The 23,566-nt window shown below is 45.1% G+C and overlaps 1 protein-coding gene across 2 annotated transcripts; it reads right to left on the bottom strand.

The window, feature by feature from the left end:
• Position 1: 1 nt before the first annotated feature.
• Positions 2 to 23,566, bottom strand: LOC128733466 (integrin alpha-PS3-like). 2 transcript variants are annotated; one of them, XM_053827073.1, is made up of 7 exons: positions 23,367 to 23,566; positions 13,989 to 14,436; positions 3,313 to 3,680; positions 2,527 to 3,246; positions 1,750 to 2,464; positions 377 to 1,688; positions 2 to 314 (listed from the first exon to the last, which is right to left on the bottom strand). In XM_053827073.1, the coding sequence occupies exons 2-7, from the start codon at positions 14,171 to 14,173 to the stop codon at positions 273 to 275; spliced, it is 3,342 nt and encodes a 1,113-aa protein (XP_053683048.1). In that variant the 5' UTR covers positions 14,174 to 14,436; positions 23,367 to 23,566; the 3' UTR covers positions 2 to 272. The 2 variants fall into 2 exon arrangements, with proteins under 2 accessions (XP_053683048.1, XP_053683049.1); XM_053827074.1 differs by lacking the exon at positions 23,367 to 23,566 and adding an exon at positions 23,102 to 23,216.

Consider the following 23,566-nt stretch of genomic DNA (forward strand, 5'->3'; position numbering starts at 1 on the left):
CCCTCTTCATAATAAATAATAATGAACTTAACTCTAGATGTCTATGGCAAGTTCCGAGGAAAAAATCCGCAATGAAAATAGACTCGTAGAAAATTCTACACGCAATGGCTTATTTTGAATTACAGTCGATTCACTAAATCTAAATGCTATTTGGTAACGTTCTGTGTGTTTTAAAGGGAATAGGTTTATTCGGAAATTGCTTCCCTTTTCTCACATGCTCTGTTTTTTGCTTTTGTTTGCCAGCTCTTCTTGCGAACACGTTGTGTGATGTTTTAGTGTTCATCATCGGTTTCCGGTTGATTCATCCTAACACTCTGCAACGAAAAAACGAGAACAATTTAGAATGTTTCCTCCTAATGGAACCAAGCGAACTCACCTCTCGATGTAATTTCTCGATCTCCTCCTTCTTTGCTCGCTTGAAAAATCCGGCCTTATAAAGTCCGTAGGAAATCAGTACCAGAAGCAGCAATCCTCCGATAACTGATACGATGTAGACCCAGATCGGAGTACTGGCGGTCGCATACCTGTACACCACCGTGAAGGGATTGTTTTTCGCTACACTAAATCCTAGACCGTCGCCATCTTCAAATGTTTGCAATTCGGAAAGAATTTGGAGTGCGAAAATATCTTCGCGCTCTAGAAAACTCTGCTCCACTTGATCCAGATCCAACTGGAAGAGGAGGTTAATTACGATTGGAATATTTCCCGGTTTAAAGTTGGCAATCTGGACGCTCACTTCTGCGCACTCGATCATTGCCTCCGACTCGCAGTGAAAGGCTAAGGTTCGGTTAGCGGGAAGTCCGGCTAGAATGACTGGATTTACGGTCGAAATGCTACGGCGCGATCGTGACTGCTGAGTCAGCTGGTTGGTGTAGCGATTAAATTGAAGGTCGGTAAATGCAGCACCGTTCGATGATCTTCTTCGACGGCTTAACGAATTTTGATTATCGCCCATTGGGTCTTGGCTGGATTCTCCGGATAGAATGCCAAAGTCAAGACCAGCTTTGTAATAGTTATCGACTTCTGGCGGTGAAGTAGAAAACTCTTTAACGTTCGGGATCAGAATCACGTTGTTTTGAGTCCAGGTAAAGTCCAGGTGTTTGTAGTTGTAATATCCACTGATTTGGATGTCGTTAAATTTGATAAGTTTCAAAACATCTGCGGAACTTGGTTTATGGTAAACCAGCGGTACTTTCAAAGCAAAGGTTAAGTCACGCAGGCTACTCGGCCCGTTGTTTACAACCTGAACCTGGTAGGTAATGTTGATCTTACCGCTTTGGGTTTCTAGCGTCACTTCAGTAGTTGACGCTTTGCCAATAACTTCGATTTCACTGAACTCCTGAAGGGCTACCGTAGTTTCTAGTGTGTTATCTTCACGGTTTGTCTCTTCGCTGGTACTGAACACTTCTGCAATGAATGAGAAAGATTTTCCTTCAAGCTTTGTCATGTCCAAAACGAGTAACATTTTTGTTGCCGATCCAGTTCGCATCGGTAAACCGTTGTTTAGATCGCACAAAACGTTCAGTCCGTCGTTCAGATTTGTTAGTTTACACTGCGGAGGAAGTTTGGCTAGTGACAGCTGAGACGGTAGGGTTACATTTAGTTGGGGTAGAAAGGCATTTTCTCCTGAGTTAAGTACTTCGTACTGAAGCGTTGCGGTTCGAGTGCTGCCGATAATATACGGTGAACTGTCAAATAAATTTTCTACATTAATACCTCAAATTGATCAATGTTGTACCATTAACTTACGTGAGATCCACCCAAGCAGCATCCAGTTTCAACTCGGCAATGCAAGTCTCTCCCGCGCATCCTGTCTTGTAGGAAATTTTTTCCCTTACACTACTACCCAACTTTGGATCCATTAAAACGCAACTTTCGCAGAATTCACTGTTTGTCGGAATACGACTCAAAAGGTTATAGCTGAAGTCAACATAGATGGGTTTGTAGATGTCAGCAAACGATGGTTTCACTCGAACGTCAAATTCCTGACAAAAGTCATCGTTGTTAATTTTTCCCGTCCCATTCAGGAAGCTGTTGCCGTCGCTTAGCTGAGCTCGTCCATTCTGTGCGTCCACCTTCAGTAAGTAGTTAAACCCAATATCATGCTGAATGGCGGTCGCCGATTGGTAGCTCCAGCACACGGTCAGTTGGAAAGCGGTGTCCTCCGGCGAGAGTTCCCGTTTCGAAGAGCTCACGCTGCTGGTAACCGATACCACCGGGTAGGTCCGGTAAACGTACACTGTTTCGGAATTCGGCGATCCAATCGCCAGATCTGGATAGCCATTGGCATCGATGTCGACTCCACGGGAAATCGCGTGCCCAAACATCGGCTGAGCCGATGGATCCATAAGGCCGTTCTCCGGTGGAACTAGCTTTTGTGACGGAGTTATTTGCAATCCATTCGATGATCCTAGGAAAATGTAAACAGCACCATTGTCCTCAAAAGGTGCTCCGATAGCGATATCTGTTGACAATGTAATAAGATAATCTCTAGGTATTTAGTTAATTGATTTTACGTCAACCTACCGTTAAACCCATCCATGTTGATATCCCCAATTTTCGCCAAGCTTGTTCCGAATCGCCCGCTTAGCTCGTAACTACTGGATAACGTCGTTTGATGTTCAAAGTTAAGATTACCCTCGTTGAGAAAGATGTACACAGCACCATTTTCATAATCAAAATCTTTACTGTTCATCGGAGCCGAAACAGCCAAATCCGGTAGTCCATCACCGTTAAAATCTTCCGTAAGCAGTGCATAACCAAAGTACTCTCCCTGCTGTCGGCCCGGGAAGGTGTACAGGATTTTGATTTGCGTTTCACGAAAAGCATCTGCATCAACGATGTCAAAAATGTACACTTCACCCGTCTGCAGCTTCATCCGAGGAGCACTAGCAACGTACAGCAGCTTACTAGGATCCTGGAAAAACCCGGAGCTAACTGCATAGCCAAAGTACGAATCATCGTCCAGTTGGGTGTAGTAGGGACTCGGAACGTCACTGATGTAGCTTATAATCTGCCGTTTCGATCGTTCGTTATCACGGCCCCGAGAAGTCTCCGAACGCCGGCTGATGGTGATGTTATCACCCACATAGCGTCGATATCGAATGACTGTGCCTCGCCAATTGAAAACACCTGGCGACCCGATCAGAATCTCTTCGCTGTGTTCGGCCACGTGTACGCTGAGACCTTGCTCGCCATACATATAGTTGTAGTGCGTAGCACCGGCGTGCTTGAAAAGTTGTTTATCTGAAAACAAAATTCATTTGCTAATATTATTTTTATTACGAAATTTCACAGCTTCTCAGCACTTACCCTTTATCCTGAGTGGAAAAATCGGACGCACCGTTTTGGGCTGACTGTTCTCGGTTCCATCCGTGTCGTAGCAGATTCCGTGCAACAGATAGTAGTCCTGAACCTCGGTTACTATTTTCGGTGCACAAACGACGAACCGATCCCCGTCGGAACCGTGTCCGTCCATGCTTGCCCCGAGCATTTGGTAGTCCTTTTTCTCCGAACTGTAAGCAAACGTTTCTTTTTCCTCGTTGGTGTTTCCATTGCGATCGACATAGAACGGGCTGCATTCGCCGCTGGCGTACAGGCATTTGTACAATGCTCCAGTTTCGTTAATTTTACGCTGCGACGGGAGGTTCGATTGTGCTCGGGGGGCACCCACGACAACACTGAAAAAGGAGAATAAAGGAAAGAATATGTGATTAGCCCGGTGAGTTTCAAAATGTGTTTGAACCTTTAGTCTTGATATCTATATTGGGCATCGATATTGATGCCCAATATGAAGATATGGTGCAAAAAAGTAGAAAAGTAGTAGCCTGTGCCTCAGGACACAAACGCAGGCTTTCCGTAGAACTACGAATATATATCGCTTAAAGGTACAGTCCCTTCTCTTAATGTTGATACTATGGACCTTTTTATAGACTTAAAGATTTCAAATTTGAACATTATTAGGTCGAAGTGTATGCGAGAACTGGAAATATCTACAACATTCTATGAATTCCACTCTTTTAATGTTTTAAATCATGGAACATTCTTCGCCCTGCACTAAATCTGGGTTCGTGGCTTAAGATGGTTCAAGTTGATAGACTTAATTCAAGCTCTATTTTGGCAGCGGTTGGCTGGTAAACAGCTGAATGATGTGTACCGTCGGTGCCTTGTGCACCTGTGGGCATAAAATAGACCCAACAGTGGTTTATAGCCTCTTATTCAGCAACCCCTATCCCTACCTTCTGGTGGTATCAGCCGGGATACGAGCAACTTTGGTGGCGATCGGGTAACCAACCCCGGTGGAAGCCAAGGTCGTATGCCGACAGGCAAGGAGGGCTCTTTCGAGCTTCGTTGGCCCTCCGGCGAAACAGGGGGATGGTGTAGCAGGCTTACTAAATACTAAATACTAAATACTACTAAATAATACTAAATACTAAAGCACGGAACGAAGAAAACGGAAATTTTCACAGGAACAATCGGAATAGACCCACGCGACGAAAACAGGACTATGGATTGGAAACTCGGGACGTGGGACTGCCGATCTCTCAACTTCCAAGGGAGCACTCGAGTGCTCTCCGACGTGTAGAAGAGTCGTAAGTTCGACGTCGTAGCGCTGCAGGAGATGTGCTAGAAGAGCTCCATGGTACGTACGTTCAGAGGTGGACATATCATCTACCAGAGCTGCGGTAACACACACGAGCTGGGTACAGTTTTCATAGTGATGATCGAGATGCGGAAACGGGTGATTGGGTGGTGGCCAATCAATCCTCGAATGTGCAGGTTGAGAATCATGGGCCGATTCTTCAATATAAGTATCATCAACATGCACAGCCTTCAACTCAGAAGTACCGTTGACGACAAGGATGAATTCTATGTTGGAGAGTGAATACAGCCGCTGCCCAAAACATGATGTCAAGCTCGTTCTTGGGGATTTCATTGCTTAGGTCGGCCAGGAGGAGAAATACAAACCGGCGATTGCAAGTTTCAGCGCATATCAGCGGACCGATGAAATGGGCCTATGACTTATCGACTTTGCCGCCTACAAGAACATGGCCTTAAGTAGTACCTTTTTCCATCATAGAATCCTACACAAGTACACCTGGAGCTCACCAAATCAAACAGAATCACAGATCGACCACGTTTTGATCGACGGTCGGCACTTCTCAGACGTTATCGACGTCAAATCCTATCGAAGCGCTAACACGCTAACGTTGACTCGGAACACTACTTAGTGATGGTCAAGATGCACCCAAAACTCTCCATTGTGAACAACATTCGATACCGAAGCCAGTCTCGGTTAAATCTCGTGCAGCTGAAGCAGCCAGACGTTGCCGCAAACTACGCGCATTCACTCGAAGCTGCGCTGCCGGAAGAGGATGAGCTGGACGAAGCCCCTCTCGAGGACTACTGGAACACCATCAAAACAGCCAAACAGCAGTGTAGCGGAGAACTCTATCGGGCATGTGGCCCGGAATCAGCGGAACGATTGGTTTGACGATGAATGTAGGAGGGTGATGGATGAGGAGAACGCTGCGCGGGCGGCCAACATGCGCAGTGCCACACGTCAGAATGTGGAAAGACACAAGCAGAACAAGATGTAGCTTTTTCGGGAGAAAAAGCGCTACCTGGAAGAAAAGGAATATGTCGAGTTGGAGCGGCTGCATCGTTCTCTGGAAACGAGAAAATTCTACCAGAAACTGAACGGATCCCGCAAAGGCATTATGCCGCGAGTCGAAATGTGTCCGGATAAGACGAGTGTGAGGTGACCGATAGGTGGAACCAGCACTTCGACGAACTCCTGAATGGCGCTCAGGCGGAGAGCCTTGGTGGTGAGGAAAGCGATTTCGACGGTGCAACAAACGGGGAAGAGGTGCCAGCCCCAACGATAGGCGGAGTTAAGGAGAACATCTTGCAGCTAAGAAAACAACAAGTCAGCTGGAAAAGATGGCATCGGAGCGGAACTAATTAAAATGGGACCAGAAGAGTTGGCCGTTTGTAAGCACCGGCCAATTGTTAGAATTTGGGATACGGAACAATAACAGGAGTAGAAAAATGGGGAAAATTGGGAAATGGGAAAAATGGAGTTCGTCGAAGGTCGGTTGACAACGGATCCTGCAGCCCTGCAAAAGGGCTGTGAATCCAGATTTCCCCCGCACAATTAGTTCGTTTATTTCAAAGCCGCATATGATACCATCGACCGGAAATAGCTATGGAAAATCATGGACGAGAACAGCTTCCCTAGGAAGCTCTTCAAACTGATTCAATTTACGATACATGGGATACAGTGCTATGTTCAGATTTCGGGTAGATTGTCAAATTCACTCGAATCACACAGAGGCCTTCGTCAAAGTCATGGTTTCTCATACCTGCTGCCCAACATAGCGCTACAAGGTGTTATGAACCGAGCGGATATCAACACGCGGGGCACCATAGTCAATAAATCTAGTCAATTCGTCTGCTTTGGCGATGACATGGGTATTATTGGCAGAACACCTGTTTTTTTTTTTTTTTTTTTTTTATACGAGTAGGGAAATCTGCTATCAGACACCTGAGAAGACAGCTCAGGGAGTGGGGTTTGGTATCCCGTGAAGATCGTGAAGATCCAGACCCACTAAAACCCTACTCGAGTCTCCAGCCTCAATCCCCCCTGGAACCACCTTATCAGTATTACTTCAGGGAGGAACTATTGTACTTAACGCACACTCTTCGATAACTACTGGACTATGGTAGTTAGGCTGTTTATTCGCCGTTGATCGGCTTTCCAGCGGTTTTGTAGCTCAAGTACGATCTGAGTAGCAGCCGCATTGACCGCAGCCCAGACGTCCGAGCTAGAACACATCCTTTGGACTAAGTTATCCGGAGTAGTGTCCTGTCCGCTAACTGCCATCATGTTGCTTCTCACGCCCGCGAAACGAGGGCACATGAAGAAAGCATGTTCTGCAGTTTCCTCGACGTCCGCGCATTCCGGACACTCGGGGGACTCCGCATGCCCAAACTTGTGCAGATACTGTCTAAAACAACCATGCCCTGACAGAATCTGTGTCAGGTGGAAGTTGACTTCGCCATGGCGCCTGTTGACCCATCCGGATAGTTCCGGGATAAGTCGATGTGTCCACCGGCCTTTTGTGGAATCAGACCATGCCCGCTGCCATGTGATCATCGAGGCCGATCTTGTGGTACTCCGTATGCCTCCAGTTCCACGTTGGTTGAAGCACTCTACGTCTTCGCTGATGATAATACCAATAGGCATCATACCCGCTAAGACGCAGATTGCGTCATGTGAAACTGTGCGATACGCACTCGCCACTCTTAAGCACATGAGACGATAGGTGCTTTCCAGCTTGGCTAGATAGCTTTTGGTACCTAACGCCGATGACCACACCGGCCCGCCATACCTGAGTATGGACTGGACCACGTTGGCTAAAAGCCTTCGCTTGCTGCCATATACCGCAGAGCTATTAGACATCATACGAGACAATGCCGAAATAGCTGTGGAAGCCTTCTTGCAGGCATAGTCGACGTGGCTCCCGAACTTGAGCTTGTCGTCGACCATGACTCCAAGGAGTTTTAAGGACCGCGTTGACGAAATAGTGCAGTCCCCGACGCTGATATTTGCTTGCTGCACCGACTTGCGGTTGTTCACCACAATAACCTCCGTTTTATGATGCGCTAGGTCCAGTTTCCTGGATCGCATCCAATCTTCAACAATGCTTATAGAGTGGGCAGCCGTCAACTCAACCTCTCTGATAGATTCGCCGTAGACTTCCAAGGTGATATCGTCCGCAAAGCCGACAATCACCACCCCTACCGGGAGCTTTAGCCTCAACACCTCGTCATACATGACGTTCCACAACACCGGGCCCAGTATGGAACCTTGCGGAACCCCTGAGGTGATTGGAACGCATTTCTGACCCTCCTCCGTGTTGTAGCATAGCACACGATTCTGGAAATAATTTTCCAGAATTCTGTACAGCGACACCGGCACTTGGACGCTCCGAAGCGAGCTGGCTATGGAGTCCCAGCTAGCGCTATTAAACGCATTTCTCACGTCGAGCGTGACAACTGCGCAATAACGAATACCTGTCCTCTTGGGCTGGATTGCCACCTCAGCTGTCTTAGTGACAGACAAGATGGCAGCCACCGTAGATTTGCCTTTTCGGAAGCCGAATTGGTTCCTTGACAGCCCGTTTGTACCCTCCGTGTACTGTACGAGTCTGTTAAGGATAACCCTCTCCAGCACCTTGCCGGCAGTATCGAGTAGACAGATCGGCCTATATGACGAGGGGACACCCGGAGGTTTTCCCGGCTTCGGCAATAGGACCAGGTGCTGTCGCTTCCATCTGTCCGGGAAGTGGCCAGCTTCCAGGCATCTATTCATTACTGCCCCGAATAATTCGGGAGCCTCCAGAATAGCCGCTTTAATGGCCATATTCGGGATACCGTCTGGCCCCGGTGCCTTGCTCACCTTTAGGGATTTAGCGATATCGATGAGTTCCTCGTTCGTAACCGTCACTTCCTCCCCGACTTCCAAACCGCCGTCGCCCACGTTACTTTGGATGTTCGGCTGGGAGGCCGACCATCCTACGCTATGGTCTGAGATACTGGAACGTCGGCCGTGGGACGACTCAGCGGCCTGGGGCCAGGGCCTTGGCTCGTGGCGCGGAAAGAGGCCCTCGATGATTCGCTCCAGCATCTCTGGTGATTGCTCAGCGGGCGCCATCACGCCCTTGGTCTTTGCCATTACGACCCTGTAGGCATCACCCCACGGGTTCGCATTGGCACTAGCACATAACCTTTCAAAGCAGTCTCGTTTACTAGCTTTTATCCCACTCTTAAGCGCTGCGCGTGCAGCAACAAGTGCTACTCGACATTCAACCCTGCCTTCGTCCGAACGAGCTCTTTGCATAATTCTCCTCGCACGAAAGCAGGCTCCGCGGAGTTCCGCAATTTCATCTGTCCACCAGTAAGCCGGTGACCTGCCATACCTAGGTCGACCTTTCCTAGGCATGGTAGCGTCACACGATCGCGACAGTACCTCAACCAAATGATCAGCGTTCGGATCGGGCATACCGCGATCACCGCACTCTCTCCGGATCGCTTCCACAAATACTTCGGGATCGAAGTATGATGTCTTCCATCCACGGGTGGTTGGAGTGTTGGCTCTACTCGCCACCTGCCGCCTCGTTATCTGACCGACACCATAGCGGACCGCCTGATGGTCACTGTGAGTGTAGCCATTATCTACCCTCCAGTCTCCTATCAGACCAGGACTGCCAAATGTCACGTCGATGATAGACTCCGCACCGTTCCTACTGAAGGTACTTGTGGTGCCGACGTTGGCCAAATCTACGTTGAGCTTTGCCAGAGCCTCAAGCAGAATCCGACCCCTATGGTTAGTGCGACGACTTCCCCACTCTACCGCCCAAGCGTTAAAGTCTCCCGCCACAACCACCGGCCTTAGACCAGTCAGCACAACTGATACTCGGTCTACCATCCGCGTAAACTGCTCGATAGACCATCTCGGCGGAGCATAACAGCTGCAGTAGAACACTCCACCCACTTTGGCAACCGCAAATCCCTCGTCTGCGGTTGACACAACCTCTTGAACCGGAAACCTGCTTGTCGTCCATATAGCCGCCGTCCCGGACCCATCCGACACCCAGTTGCCGTTTCCGGCAGGGACGCGATATGGGTCCGAGATGATGGCAACGTCCGTTGCCGACTCGGAAACTGCTTGGTGTAACAGCTGCTGAGCCGTGCTGCAGTGGTTCAGGTTGAGTTGTGTCACTTGCACTATGATCGTGGCTTGGTCGCCGGCACACCAGCCGGGCACCTTGGACCTCCCGTTACGTGATTTGCGTCCCTTTTACCGGTACAGATCAAGCACTGGGGAGGCTCCGCGCAGTCCCTTGCTTTATGGCCAGCACTGCCACATCTCCTGCACAATTGGCTCCTATCTGGCCCTTTGCAGTTCCAGGCCTTATGCCCGTGCTCGAAGCATCGGAAGCAAGCCTCCGATTGCTTCAGCACGCTTAGTGGGCATACCGACCACCCCACTTTTAGCCTAGCAGCTTTCAGGGCTTCATTTCCGTCCGCCAGCGGAAGTCGTATGGTGGCTACCTGGGTCCCGACAGGACCCTTACGCAGGCGAACCGCCTCGGTTGCCACCACCACTCCACTTTGCTCTTTGAGGGCCTGTACGACCTCACACACATCGGTGATCTCATCCAGGTTTTTAAGCTGGAGAGTCATTTCTGGTGTGAGAGCACGTACCTTCACTCCCTCCCCGAGCACTCCTTCCGCTATCGACTTATATGCGGAACTCTTCTTGGTGGCGTCCTTCTTCAACTCAAGGATCATTTCGCCCGTGCGTGAGCGGCGGATGCTCCGCACGTCCGCGCCCAGGTCCTTGAGTAGGGCATCTCCTCTCATGGCCTTCAGAACCTCCGAGTATTTCGACCCGTCGGTTTTCAGGATAAGAGCGTCGCCCTTCTTCGCTCGCTTCCCTGTCGGTTTAGGTGAAGCTTTCTTTTTGGTGGAGCTTCTTCTTTTCTTCCGCTTGACCGTGACCTCGATCCACGGGCCACCCGTCTTGGTGTTTCCCACTGCTTGGTCAGTTGGCTCCACCAACTCGCTAGCCTGAGGGCTTTTACCGATCAGGCGTTTTTTGGTCCACCAGGGGTGCCATCCCCCGGGGACTGTCTCAGACGCTTAGCAGATGCCTTACCGCTGTTGGTAGCGCTCTCCGTGGCTTCCAGGGCCACGTTGCGACACGCCGTCAACGAGCAGGCATCCGTTTGTACCGACTTCGACGCCTTCACGGTCTTCACCTCTCCTACATGCGCCACGAGGTCGTTATGCACTTTGGTCGCAGCACACAAGGTTCTCCGAAGCATGAGCAAGCTCTGCTTCAGGTCCTTGGAGAAATTGCCGCGACCTGACGTGAACTCGATGATTAAATCGAGCTGCTGTGACGCGGCTACCACTTTGAGTAGTTCCTCTCTATTCTTTCCCATCGCCTTGATTAGCGATGGGCCGTTCATCGCTGTGTCTGGCGTGGCAGGCGTACCGCTGCCCTTGCCACCCACACTAGCACTTCGGGTTGCATCCTTCTCCACCCTTGGTGGAGAACGTTGGATGCCTCCCCTCGCGAACGGGTTTTCCACCGTATCCGCACTTGCTGTAAATTTGTTTAGAAGACTCATTCTGATTCTAAAGGGTCCCCCTTCAAGCCGCTATCCAAACCCATTTGAAGTAGTCGCTTTAATGATCCCATGGCGATCTATGGAACAGGGAGAACCATGCGAGGGTTGGGGCAGCGCCTTATGGGCAACTGCACCTCAGAGCCAGATCGGCGTAAATCAGGAAAAAGCATCTGAACCTACTCCCGCCCGGTGGTCGCCGGTCGATAGATTTGGAACGTACTTGAAGGCCTGCCAGGTTTTACGGGACGGAGACACATGCACCGTTTGCCACCTCGCCGTTTCAAGTCGCTATCACGTGACTTTACTAGGGGAGCTCGTCGCAAATGCCAGCCCTAAGTCGTGTTGTATATCGTGTCCGAATCATGTCCAATAACATAGCCGCCAGTTTACCGAAGTTGAAACCTTACTGGCATCGGCCCCAATGGGTCCCAACGGACCGTTCAGACACCTGGTAGACCAGAAGTTTAAGGTCTAGGTGTCCCTCTCTCCCTGTCTGTTTACAACCACGGGTCCAACCAGAGGGGAGTTTCTGGTTTTTCCCGGGACTTGTATTACCAGCTGGCACCACGAGGAGGTAGGGATAAGAGTTGCTATAACTGAAAGTGGTCAGGTTACACTGTTATAGCCATTCACCAGCCGGCAGAACACCTGTGGCGGTTGCTGAACGGTACACCAGGCTAAAGCGCGAAGCAGAAATGCTTGGGTTAAATGTAAAATACATCCAAAACAAAGTGCATGCTGGTCCCCGGAACCAAGGCCGACCGACGCCGCTTAGGCTAACGATAATGATCAACGGCGATTAATTTGAGGTAGTCGACGAACTTGTCTGCCTTGGCTCACTGGTAACGGCGAATAATGATACCAGCCGTGAGAATCGGAGGCGTTTTAACAGCGGAAGTCGTGCATACTATGGGCTTCACAAGCAATTGCGATCGAGCAGACTAAGTACCAAGTCCCCGTACAAAGTGTACCCTGTACAAGACGCTCATTAGACTGGTTGTTCCTTACAAGCATGAAACACGGACAATTCTCGAGGAGGACCTGCGAGTGCTCGGAGTTTTCGAACGATCTTCGGCGGCATACAGGAGAACGGAGTATGGAGTCGGAGGATGAACCATGAACTCGCACAGCTCTATGGCGAACCCAGTATGCAAAAGGCGGCCAAAGCTGGATGGATACGATGGAGAGGACATGCTACAAGAATACCGGATAACTACCCTGCAAAGATGGTGTTTTTTGTCATTTGTCATTTGCTTTATTTCTAGTAGCGTAAGGTGAAATCTTTTTTAAATACTACCTTCCGCTTGTCACAGTTATTGTAATATTGATAATTTCTTACAAAATAATTTTACTACCTAATCTAACTGCGGTTCCAAAAGTTTATGCAGCCCCGGTTGAAAATTGCTTCCGATGATGAGTGCTTTATAATGGGAGGTAAACTATTTCAATTTATAACACCTCGAATGAACATTGAATTGGCGTAATTTGTAGTGTAGTGTTTGTAAGGTGAACAAGGAAGATACCCCCGAATAAAAAGTGCGACAGGATTAGTGATTTAAAAAGTTTCAGCTTAATCTCGACCGCTGCAGCAGAAATACAGGAGTATAGCATACGTAGACCTGCGTAAATCTTCCCGCACTGTTGGGATAGCAAACCGTCTGTAGATCACTCTGGAATATGTAACCTAGATTGTACGCACTGTCTGACCACTGGACGTTTTTACTGTCTATCACGATGCACGACACCGACGTTTTTTACCGTCCATCACGAGGCACAAATCCAATTGCAAGCCGACGTCGGCTTGTTATGAACAGCGCTTTACTTTTGGTAGGATTTATTGCAAGCCCCCCCTGCAGAAATCACATCTGTCTAGGTCCATTCGTTTTCCTTCGTTAGTTTTCCCTACTCCTCACATCGAAATACTCTTTATAAAATGAATCAATTAGGCCTCTTGCGACTTGGTCGCGCTGGTCCTTTAAGCTTTGAACTGGTCGAAGTGTAGTTCTGAGCCTCCATACCAAAAATATGAATTATGGCAAACGTACATTATGGCTTCCGTCCATTACGGCGAACATACATTATGGCATTCGTCTGTATGGCAATCGTACGTATGGCAACCGTCCCTGTGGAAAACGTATACATGGCTGATGGGGTGTCGTCGTTATCAGGTTACCAAAAAAATATCAATATCGTCAATATCCCCACTATTTAATGTTCCATCGCTGTAGCAGCTCCATGATCAACTGCATTGATTATTAGAAACAACAATTTATCTGCAGAACACAAAAATTAACTTGCAAAACTAAACAACCCACTCCCTGGTCTAAGACTGACATGCAAAACGATAAGCGAGGCTTCGTGCGTGCGTCTATCAGCAAATATAAATGCAGCGCCACACTTCCGCTTATCTATCACCAGCCGTAGGACAGTGACAGAAGGAAGTGCAAAATGCAGCAAACTCGTAAGATATGACCGATGATGGTGTGTAACTAATGCAATGTTTCAACCGATTTCAGCTGAACTCCACCGAGCATGGTTTATCAGAGCGGTTTTTTTTTCTAACGCGCATTGTCATACAAACTGCGAAATGGCACGTTTGATGCAAAAGTAAGTGCATGGTGGCTTCGACAAAAGGAACGGCATGGAGAGTGAGTCAATTTGCGACATATTTCACCAATCGAATGTCAATCAAGCCCCGTAACAAACTCATCCCCCGGAAATTCCGAGTATTTTTGCGGTTAGTCATGATAATTTACGATGCCGAGTAAAGAGGAAAGAACTTACCCTCCGGGCCTCAACGTGAGCGCAAATCCGAATAGCGACGAACGCACCTTTTCCATGAAGGACTGCAGCTGCGGCTCTCTGAACACATAATTAGGCAGTGGCGATAGATTGAATCCGTAACCGTCTATCACTAACTGGAGCACTACAGACGCTAATATCACAGACACTATTGATTGTTTCGTCATTTTGCCACCTGTTGAATGGAAATGTTATCGTTTGCTGCTAGTGTTTATGATGACGACTACGATGACGGTGACGGTGGTGGTACGAATGTGGTGTTTGTTTTGAATTTCACTTTTTAGCACTTTTGTTCAGCACTGGACGGCTCTCCGGCACGGCACGTACGATTTCATTTATCTGTTGCGTAGGGATAGAGACCGGTACGAGAATGACTGCTACTGTTGGAATCTACGAGCACGGTGCTCCATGGTGTGGCATCTGGTTCAATCTGTGAGAAGGTGGAACTCGGTTAATTACGCATCAATCAATCCGACTGTCCGTCCGGTTGAGGGACTGACTGGACTGATCACTTGGAAGCTTAGAACTTTTAAACGGCCATTAGCTCTGTCTCTGTGGTGAGTCATTCTCTAGCAAAAGGTTTTGTACTCTGAATAAACGTGCACATAGCACTTTGAAGGAAGGAAAATATTTGATTTATTCTATCATTGTGGTATTACCCGGCCCGTTGTAATTGAATTGTATCTTTCGAACTTACTGTGGAGTGAACAACATTGAGTTAATATACAAAATTTTATAGATTTTTTTAGATTATGCGAAGCCAAATTTCCACCAAAAATAGGCAAGTTTTAAGTTATCGTAAAGGTACGAGTCAATGGGTTTTAATATTATATTATTTGCTGAGATAATGAACGATAAAAAACGAGAATCATCAAATTTCTGTCTGCAGGGTCAATCCAAAATTATGACATAGGTTAGTTTCACGTCAAAATTATCGTTTTGAACGCTAATAGTTCCGCCAATTCTGTAAGACTTTTAATGGCTTGCATACCAATCGATTCATAAAAGATGAAATATTTGCACGGTAATTGTTATCACCTACTTTTCATTTGCTAGGTTTCGAAAATAAATGAAAAGCTTAAATGTCAAATTTCTCCATCCATTTTCTGTGTGATCGCCTTACTCCCAGATACAAACGAGGTCTTATTTACAACATAACTTACTTCCAGACATAAACGACACCTCTCATGTACTACGTTTTCAATTATTTCTATTTAAGAGAAAAAAGCACTGACATGGATATAAACGTCCTTAAGAACTTGACCCTTCTTTATCGACAGACCGCAAACGGCTATTAAAGTACAAGAAAACTATGGCGCTAGTGTAAAGATCCTACTGACGATTCGAACCAACGACGACTGGCTTGTTAGACCAGCATCGTATCTCGGAGCTAACTGGGCGGGCTATTTAAAAAAATCCAAGAATAGAGCATCCCCAGCACCAAACGGCGTACATACAATTTCTGGAACAGGATGCTAGTCGCGGTTCATCCCAAGATAGCCGAGTTCTTCAATAAGGTACTACGTGAGCCTCACACACTTCCTGATTTTGCCACCCACGAGGCACCACTTTCCTCATCCCCAAAGACATGCAACACAAAGTGAGCAACAAAACATCGTGACAGAGAAACAAAAAAGATGTAAAAAGAATCCCCATGGCTGGAAAAATCAGGCAAATCAGGTGCACAACCAGAGGAACCTACCACATTCTTAATTAAGGTGTTGAAGATGTATAAGTCGTGAGATTCCTGCAGCATGCGATGGGGCAGTCGACTACTTCAGTACAACTTAGTGATGGGAAAACTGTGTTGAGCTCGAGAACCACTTCCAGTTCATCGCCGTCAATAGTCACTGTCCGTGGGAGGCAAACGGTGCTTTCTCGGGAGCCTCTTCCTACCATATATTTGGTTTTCGACGCATTAATTTGTAACCCTATCCTCCTAGCCTCTGTTTTTAGTCTGGCGTAGATTGCCTCCGCCGTACCACGGTTTCTAGTAATGATGTCGAGGTCGTCTCCAAAGGCTAGGAGTTGGCTACTCTTGCTGAAGATCGTTCCTCTCGTTTCGATGCCCGCTCGCCGGATCACACCTTCAATAGCGATATTGAATAACATACAGGACAGTCCATCCCCTTGCCGTAACCCTCTGCGCGATTCAAAAGGACTTGAGAGTGTCCCCGAAACGCGCACGTAACACATCACTCGTTCCAGAGTAGCTCCGGAAAACCGTACTCGTGCATTATCTGCCATAGCTGTTCGCGTTCAACGGTATCGTATGCTGCTCTGAAATCCACGAAAATATGATGCGTGGGCACGTTGTACTCTCGACATTTCCGAAGGATTTGTCGGAGAGTAAAAATTTGATCCGTAGTAGCACGGGCCCCCCATAAAGCCCGGCTGATACTGCCCTACGAATTCCCTTGCTATTGGGGATAGACGACGCAACAAAATCTGGGAGAGCACCTTGTAGGCGGCGTTGACCAGCGTAATGATGCGGTAATTACCGGTAGTCCGGTTAGTCTAGTTACCGGTAGTCCACCCGGTCGCCCTTTTTGTAGATGGGACAGACTACGCCTTCCATCCACTCCTCCGGTAGTTTCTCTTCTTCCCAAATCCTTGAAATCAGCCAGTATAGTGCTGTTGCTGGCGGTTCTTGGTCATTTTTATAGAGTTCAGTCGGGAGTCGATGCTTTCCGGCGGCTCTATTATTCTTCAGCAGACATTTATCTAGTTAGGTGTGCAATGGCATTAACTAAATAAAACAATTAATTTTCTGTAGCAAAATTTTCCATTATATGAGAGTTGTAAACCTTGATACAGATAATTAATTGTTTCGTTTATTTAATGCCACTACACATTTAATTTGATTAATGTTTCTTATAGAATTTTTTCTCAGCTTTCCGATGGTGGTCTTAAAATTAAAATCGGTTGGGGGGATCATGAAGAAAACGGGGATTATTTGAAAAAATCCAACATGGCGGCCAAATCCAAGATGGCCGCCGATTTTTTCACTTCGTTTGTAAACCCTATCTCTCCTCTTTACAAATCCGTGTTGTTTGTAGTTTGTTTCATAGCAAATTTTGGAAATATCACAATAAAATTATATGAAAATTGTGAACCTTCCTTCAAATAACTGGTCGTTTTATTCAGATAATGCCAACGCACACCCAATTTTATGAATGATTTTTTAGCATTTTTTCTCAGCTTTCCAATGGTGGTCTTAAAAGGAAAATCGGTTGGGGGGCTCATGGTGAAAACGGAGATTTTTAGATGAAATCCAATATGGCGACCACATCCAAGATGGCCGCCAAACATTATTTTGCTCCATTGAAAGTTCTTTACAGAACCGGGCCATTTGTTAGTTGTTTCATGGCAAATAATGAAATATCACATGATATAGGTCTCAAGGTTTGCTCAAAATTCAACTTTTTTTGAAACTGTTAGGTCCCTTGGCGAACGAGGGGTCCAGTATTACGAGGTATCAAAAGTGTAAGTCTTATTTTTTAACCATTTTAAACCAATTAAGCGCAAAGGTTCCAATATCTGAGGACCTCGTGTCAGTAGTGGTCCCGTTTCCAGCGAGAATTGCTCATATTACCAATGCTAACTATTGAAATTCAGCAGTAAATAGATTTTGAAGACGGGGTATGATATAACATACACTAGGACATAATAGGTTAACGAAAACAATCAGAGGGGTTGTGTACAAGACACGCCCCATATGTAGGTGACGCAGGACTACGTAAGTCGTTTTGCAGGGATAAGGGCAAGTATCCATGCATGTAATCATTCGTTTCTTTATGTATATATGCTATATGCAGCATGTGTACATGCTACATGCGCCGTATATAACATTTATCATAGTAGTAACATTGTATACGTTCAATCCTTAAAAGATTTCAGAGTTAGTTCTATGTGCATTTAAAAACAATTTAACAAAATCAAGAACACAAACTATTGCTTTCCTGCTACCTTACAAAAATTTAACATTGTTTTACCAATGGTTCTCCCACGTTGAAGAGACTTTGCCAATTCAATCCCATTTTAGCAACAGCACAACTTTTCACTACACTTCCAATGAAACGGCAAATATGCGTTTTGATGTGGAATCATATTATAACCGAACACTACAGCGATACTGCACTTTTCCTACACGGATATCAAATTCGCCTAGGTTTAACCGTCTCGCCATAAAAAAATTGCAATCTGTTGGAATGATTAACTTTAGTCATTTTTCCTGGCACACTTCCCTAACATAGACGTCAAATTAGACTAGGTTTAATCGCGTTCGTCAGAAATTTGTTGGCACGAGGGGGCTTTGTCACTTTTTCTGGCGTTCCTCCCAAGCAAGGACATCAAAATGGTCTAGGTTTATCTTCAGGTTTAGTTGAAAATTTTCGGTGAAATAATGAAACTGATGAATATATCGCGCAACGTTTCAGCCTACTACTCTTCAGCTATCGTCTGACGCATTCTTCTAGTATCCACGCCACATTCATATCAATTATCCAGCCTTTACTAGTTTTAGTTCCGTCCAACTGGCTTGTTGTTATTACTCTGATCTAGGTTTAATCGCGGTGTTAGGAAATCTGGTTGAGACGAGGAAACTTTTTCACTTGTTTTGGTTTCCTTTCCAAGCACTGATATCAAATTGATCAAATTGGTAAAGATCATCGTAAAGAATCTTCCAACCAATCACGAAGCAAGGATTTCCCGTTGGACAATACTTCATTATTTTCAATTTTTCATTAGTACGTACTTTGAAATCAAAAGGTTTCATTATTGGTGTGGATGCGTAGAAGATTTTCCGATCGATTGGCGTAAAAATATTTAAAATCAACCTGGAAACCACTAAGCTATTAGCGCTCAAAATCTTTCACTTTTTCGTGACGCCCGCATTTTTCGATTTTTTGGAATGATACCCCATCCCAAACCTTGCCGTAAGACTTAGTCCTACGTCAAAAATCAGAAAGGTTGTGTTCCAGCCACAACCGCGTAGCTGGCGTAGAACTACTTTAAGCGAGTTTTTACGTATTTAGAAACCTTGAATATTAAAGAAAACTTTTTACACTATATTGTCCTATGTGTGGCGTAAAACAGCGTTATGTGTAATAATGCTAAATAATTGTATCGTATTTTTGGTATGTATTTTGTGTACTTTGTCAAGCCAATGCCAAAAACGAAAAAACTGCCAAAGTCGTAGTATTTTAGAATAGAAATTTTCGTCACGAACGCAGTTATTCAAGTTATTCAAAATTATGTTATTGGCATTAATAGGAGCCAAAATTCAAATACTGAATTTAGCGAACGCATTATTCGCACTGACAATTATCAAAGAGCAAGCTTGTCATGCAGATGCCATTCTATTCTTCGCCATCTGAACACAGTCGCTCTTGTCTGCTCTCTCATTACGCGGTTGCAACCGTCAAGGCACGAAAATTGCATTACATTAGCCAGTCCATGACTGCCTATGTCGCCTGTTTGCAGCGTTATGTAGCGAGCAAAGAGCGTGAGCCTCTTAGTTGGCCTTCTGGTACGACACTGGTCTAACAACCTAGACGTCACGTGTTCGAATGTCGACTGCGAGAGGCTGATAGAGTCAATAGAATCGTTGCACTAGCCCTACAATTATCCATTCTTACAGCTGGCTACGAAGTCTGTCTTATAAAAACAGAAGATCAAGTTTCAAAATCGGAATTGGCATGGCTTTGTAGCAAGCAAAAAAAAAAAACAATCGAAAGTGGAGCTTGTTAAATAAATTTTCAAACGACGATATTTAAGTCGGATTACCACTCGTGGGATCCAAGCTGAGTTCGAAATAGAAAGTTACTGTGATCAGCTCAGAAGTCGAGCAGCGTATGAATGACTATAATGATTTGGTTTTCTTTTTATGTCATTTCAAAAACCGTTACATGTCAAGAAAGCAGAATTACGCAACCGCCGTAAGTTTATTCTGCTTTTCTATCTTGAAGTAGCAACAGCAGCAAGAGCAGCTATTTTTTCAAGTTTGGTATCCTCATAATATCGAATTAAAATAAGAAGTAACAAGACGCAAAAGAGTGTCTTAAATAACTTCTGTGAAGACACCTAAGCTGAAAAACGTCAGGAAAGGCGAGAAAATACTTTTGACAGTTTTTTCAGAATGGTCCCCCTGTGCGACGGAGGCAACCACGCTGACTTTCTGTCACACTAACAGAGTAGATAACAGTCTATCTACTCGGTGGTAGAAACAAAGAGCAGTCACATAAAAATAATACCGTCACAGAGGAATGTGTGATGCGTATGCAGAATGATAGAATCGAGAGAATAATAACAAAACTAGATGTTAGGCTGGCTAACTGATACAACGGGAGCTGGTAGTTTAATCTGATAAAACAGTCGAGCGCCAATCGAAAGACTGTGGGTTCGAATCCCACCTAGCAGTGCACTGTCCGAAATCTTTTTGGTCTATATCGAAATTTTCCAGTTCACTCAATTGATCATTCTTCGCATCAGATATTCCTCTTTTCCGAAAAAGAAAGTAATCGAAATCATAGTAAACCGATGGTGTATTGAACTGTCGTCCCTGCCTGTGAAGCAAGGGGATTAAGAAGAAAATGCATGGGGAATTTTGATCTTGAAACGGTTCGTTAATTGTCACTAATTAGTGATTTGAAAAAGAAAATAGCAATAGTTTTCCTTATTTTAATTCGACACGTAGAAGGTTTTTCGGTCGATTGCAAAAATATTGGAAATCGATCAGGAAATCGCTAAGTTTAAAAACCGACAGCTTTTTGAGAGATTTTTGGGAATGACCCTTCAAGAAAGATGTGGTCCTACGTCAAAGGGTACGTTTCGCAACATGACCGCAGCAGTTTCGCGGCACTTGAGTGTAGTTTTGTGTGCTGAATATAAGATTGTATAAATGTGAACACCTTACAGTATAAAAATCTACAAATATAAGTTACTCCGGAACATGCATAACAAAGGGTGATAGTGTGTAAGCGGAATGTGTAGGACGATGTGTTTCAAAGGATTTTCTTCTATGCGTAATGTCAGTTCGTCAGTGGTACAGATGTTGTTTTTATTTAGGGGTACAGTGGTACAGATGTTGTTTTTATTAAGAGGGGGGGCTCCTGTTCAAATGAAATACAAATTTCCTCATAACTCGAGAACTAATCAAGCAAATAGAACCAAATTTGGTATGTGGAGGTTTTTGGATGCAAAAATATTTTCTATGGTGAATTAGGACCCCTACCCACTTTAAGAGGGGGGGGGGGGGCTTCTACCCAAATGAAATGAAATACAAATTTCCTCATAATTCGAGAACTAATCAAGCAAATGGAACCATATTTGGCATGTGGGTGGTTTTGGAGGCAACCATTTTTTCCATGATGAATTAGGACTTCTTACCTTTTTAGGAGGGGGGAGGGCTCCCATACAAACGAAATACAAATTTCCTCCTAACTCTAGAACTAATCAAGCAAATGGAACCAAATTTAGCATGTGGGTGGTTTTGTAGGCAAGAATATTTTCTATGGTGAACTAGGATCCCTCCCCACTTTAGGAGGGGGGGGGCTCCTATACAAATGAAAAACAAATTTCCTCATAACTCTAGAACTAAACAAGCAAATGGAACCAAATTTGACATGTAAGTGGTTTTGGAGGCAAGTTTTTTTCTATGGTGAATTGAGACCCCTCTCCTCTTTAGAAAGCGAGTTATGACCCATCTCCCCTTTAAGAGGGTGGGCTTTCATACAAATGAATTGCAAATTTTCTCTTATCTCGAGAACTAATCAAGCAAATGGAACCAAATTTGGCATGTGGGAGTTTTAGATGGCAGAATTTTTTTCTATGATGAATTATGACCCCTTCCCCTTTTAAGAAAGGGGCGGGGGGGGGCTCCCATACAAATGAAATACAAATTTCCTTATAATTTGAGTACTAATCAAGCCAATGGAACCAAATTTGGCATGTGGGAGATTTTGGAGTCTTGAATTTATTTTATGATAGTTAGACACCTCTCACCCCTGTGGTAGGGGGATATGGATATAAATCTCTCTCATATAAATAAAACAGAAATTTTTGCGAAACTCAAAAACTAATCGAACTCGAAAAATTCGAGACTCTTGGTAGTTGGAAGCGGCGAATATTTCATTTTCCGATCGGATTTCTATCATAATCGTTCCCAATGCTGGGTTCATGACTTATGAATAAACGGTGTCTAGATATCTAAAACTTTTAAAATTTTGTTGTTTATAATGTTGTTTATAATGGAATGTCTTTTATAATATCATGAGTAACTATTCTGCTCAGTACACACAGTATCATTATTTTTGAGAGTTGAAATTTACAAGCCGCTACTAAGTCCTATGATGCCTTTTTTTCATCTATAGTTGAATTTCTTGTAAGTTACTTCGGTTAATCGAAATATTGAAACCACTGTCCATCTGCAAAATGTTCTGTCTCTTAACTAAAATAAATTTTAGTTACTGATAACACTGAAACTAAAAACCCGTTCCGGTAACTATTTTGAACAACTAGTTTACCTCGAAATCGGTACAAGTAAATTATGAATTCATATTTTTTCAACACAATTGTCAACAGTTCTAATAATTCTGTTTCCTGTGTTATGTTGACATCCCATGTGTCGCCGGTAAAAAATTTTCGCCGTAAAAGTAGAAGATCATGCGGAAGACGAAACACACTTCGCGGTGTGAAACAGATGGATTCTTGTTGGGCAGGCTGCTCAATTCCAACGGTAGACTCAATTTGGGTGTAACAATGTCACGTGGTTCAACTCCGAAAAAGAAAACACTTAGATAACCAAAGCTATCGGTTCGGCAAAAATCATAGCAACTTGCAAACAAGGTGAGAGCAATCGATAAAATCTCCCTGACAATCACGGATCTAAAAAGTACACATTTTGCACATTATTGGAACTCAGTTGTTATAGTATCAAACACCACAGCGCTATGATGAATTGCGTAAACAATGGCAGCTTTAGCACCGCAATGACCATAGAAGCACAATATTCCGAAAGTATTGTCGCTTTCTTCAGTGCACGGTAGCAGTCACTTAAGATGATTCATAATCCGGAATCCTTCGATGCTGTGTACCTTTTTCTACCGTTGTTGTCTTCAGCACGCAATAATTGGTGATGGTTTTTGCACTTCTACTCAGGTTTTTTTCCTGATGAGTCACTCGCAAGTTGTAACAAGGGATAACCTTGCATTCAATAAAATATTTGTTCGCTGGACATCACTAAATATCACGAATTTTTAGATCCTTGAATGCCATTAATATGTTTTTTGATCCCAATTATGGCCTAGTACCAAGTATGAAACACATTTCTTTTCCAAGTGACTTCGATTTAAAACGCACCTTCACAATCAATCGAAACGACACAGAAGAACTTCACAAGAACTGCATTGACAAATCACTTATCGCGAATTCACACAAGTACCGCCAACTGATAACAACTCGGGCAGCACCTTGCCCGGCCGAATAGATAAATCGAAAGAGTCTTGGTGAATCAAGTACAGAGACTCCGAAAATTTGTTTATCTCACTAACACCGTCTAG

The sequence above is a fragment of the Sabethes cyaneus genome, chromosome 2, assembly GCF_943734655.1.
Source record: "Sabethes cyaneus chromosome 2, idSabCyanKW18_F2, whole genome shotgun sequence".
Taxonomy (NCBI): domain Eukaryota; kingdom Metazoa; phylum Arthropoda; class Insecta; order Diptera; family Culicidae; genus Sabethes; species Sabethes cyaneus.

Excerpts from the sequence above, each read along its gene's own strand:
- LOC128733466 (XM_053827073.1), bottom strand. The coding sequence starts at position 14,173 with ATGACGAAACAATCAATAGTGTCTGTGATATTAGCGTCTGTAGTGCTC. Across the intron at positions 3,681-13,988 it reads CTCACGTTGAGGCCCGGAGG|TGTTGTCGTGGGTGCCCCCC; the intron begins GTAAGTTCTTTC and ends CTCCTTTTTCAG. Across the intron at positions 2,465-2,526 it reads CAACATGGATGGGTTTAACG|ATATCGCTATCGGAGCACCT; the intron begins GTAGGTTGACGT and ends CATTGTCAACAG.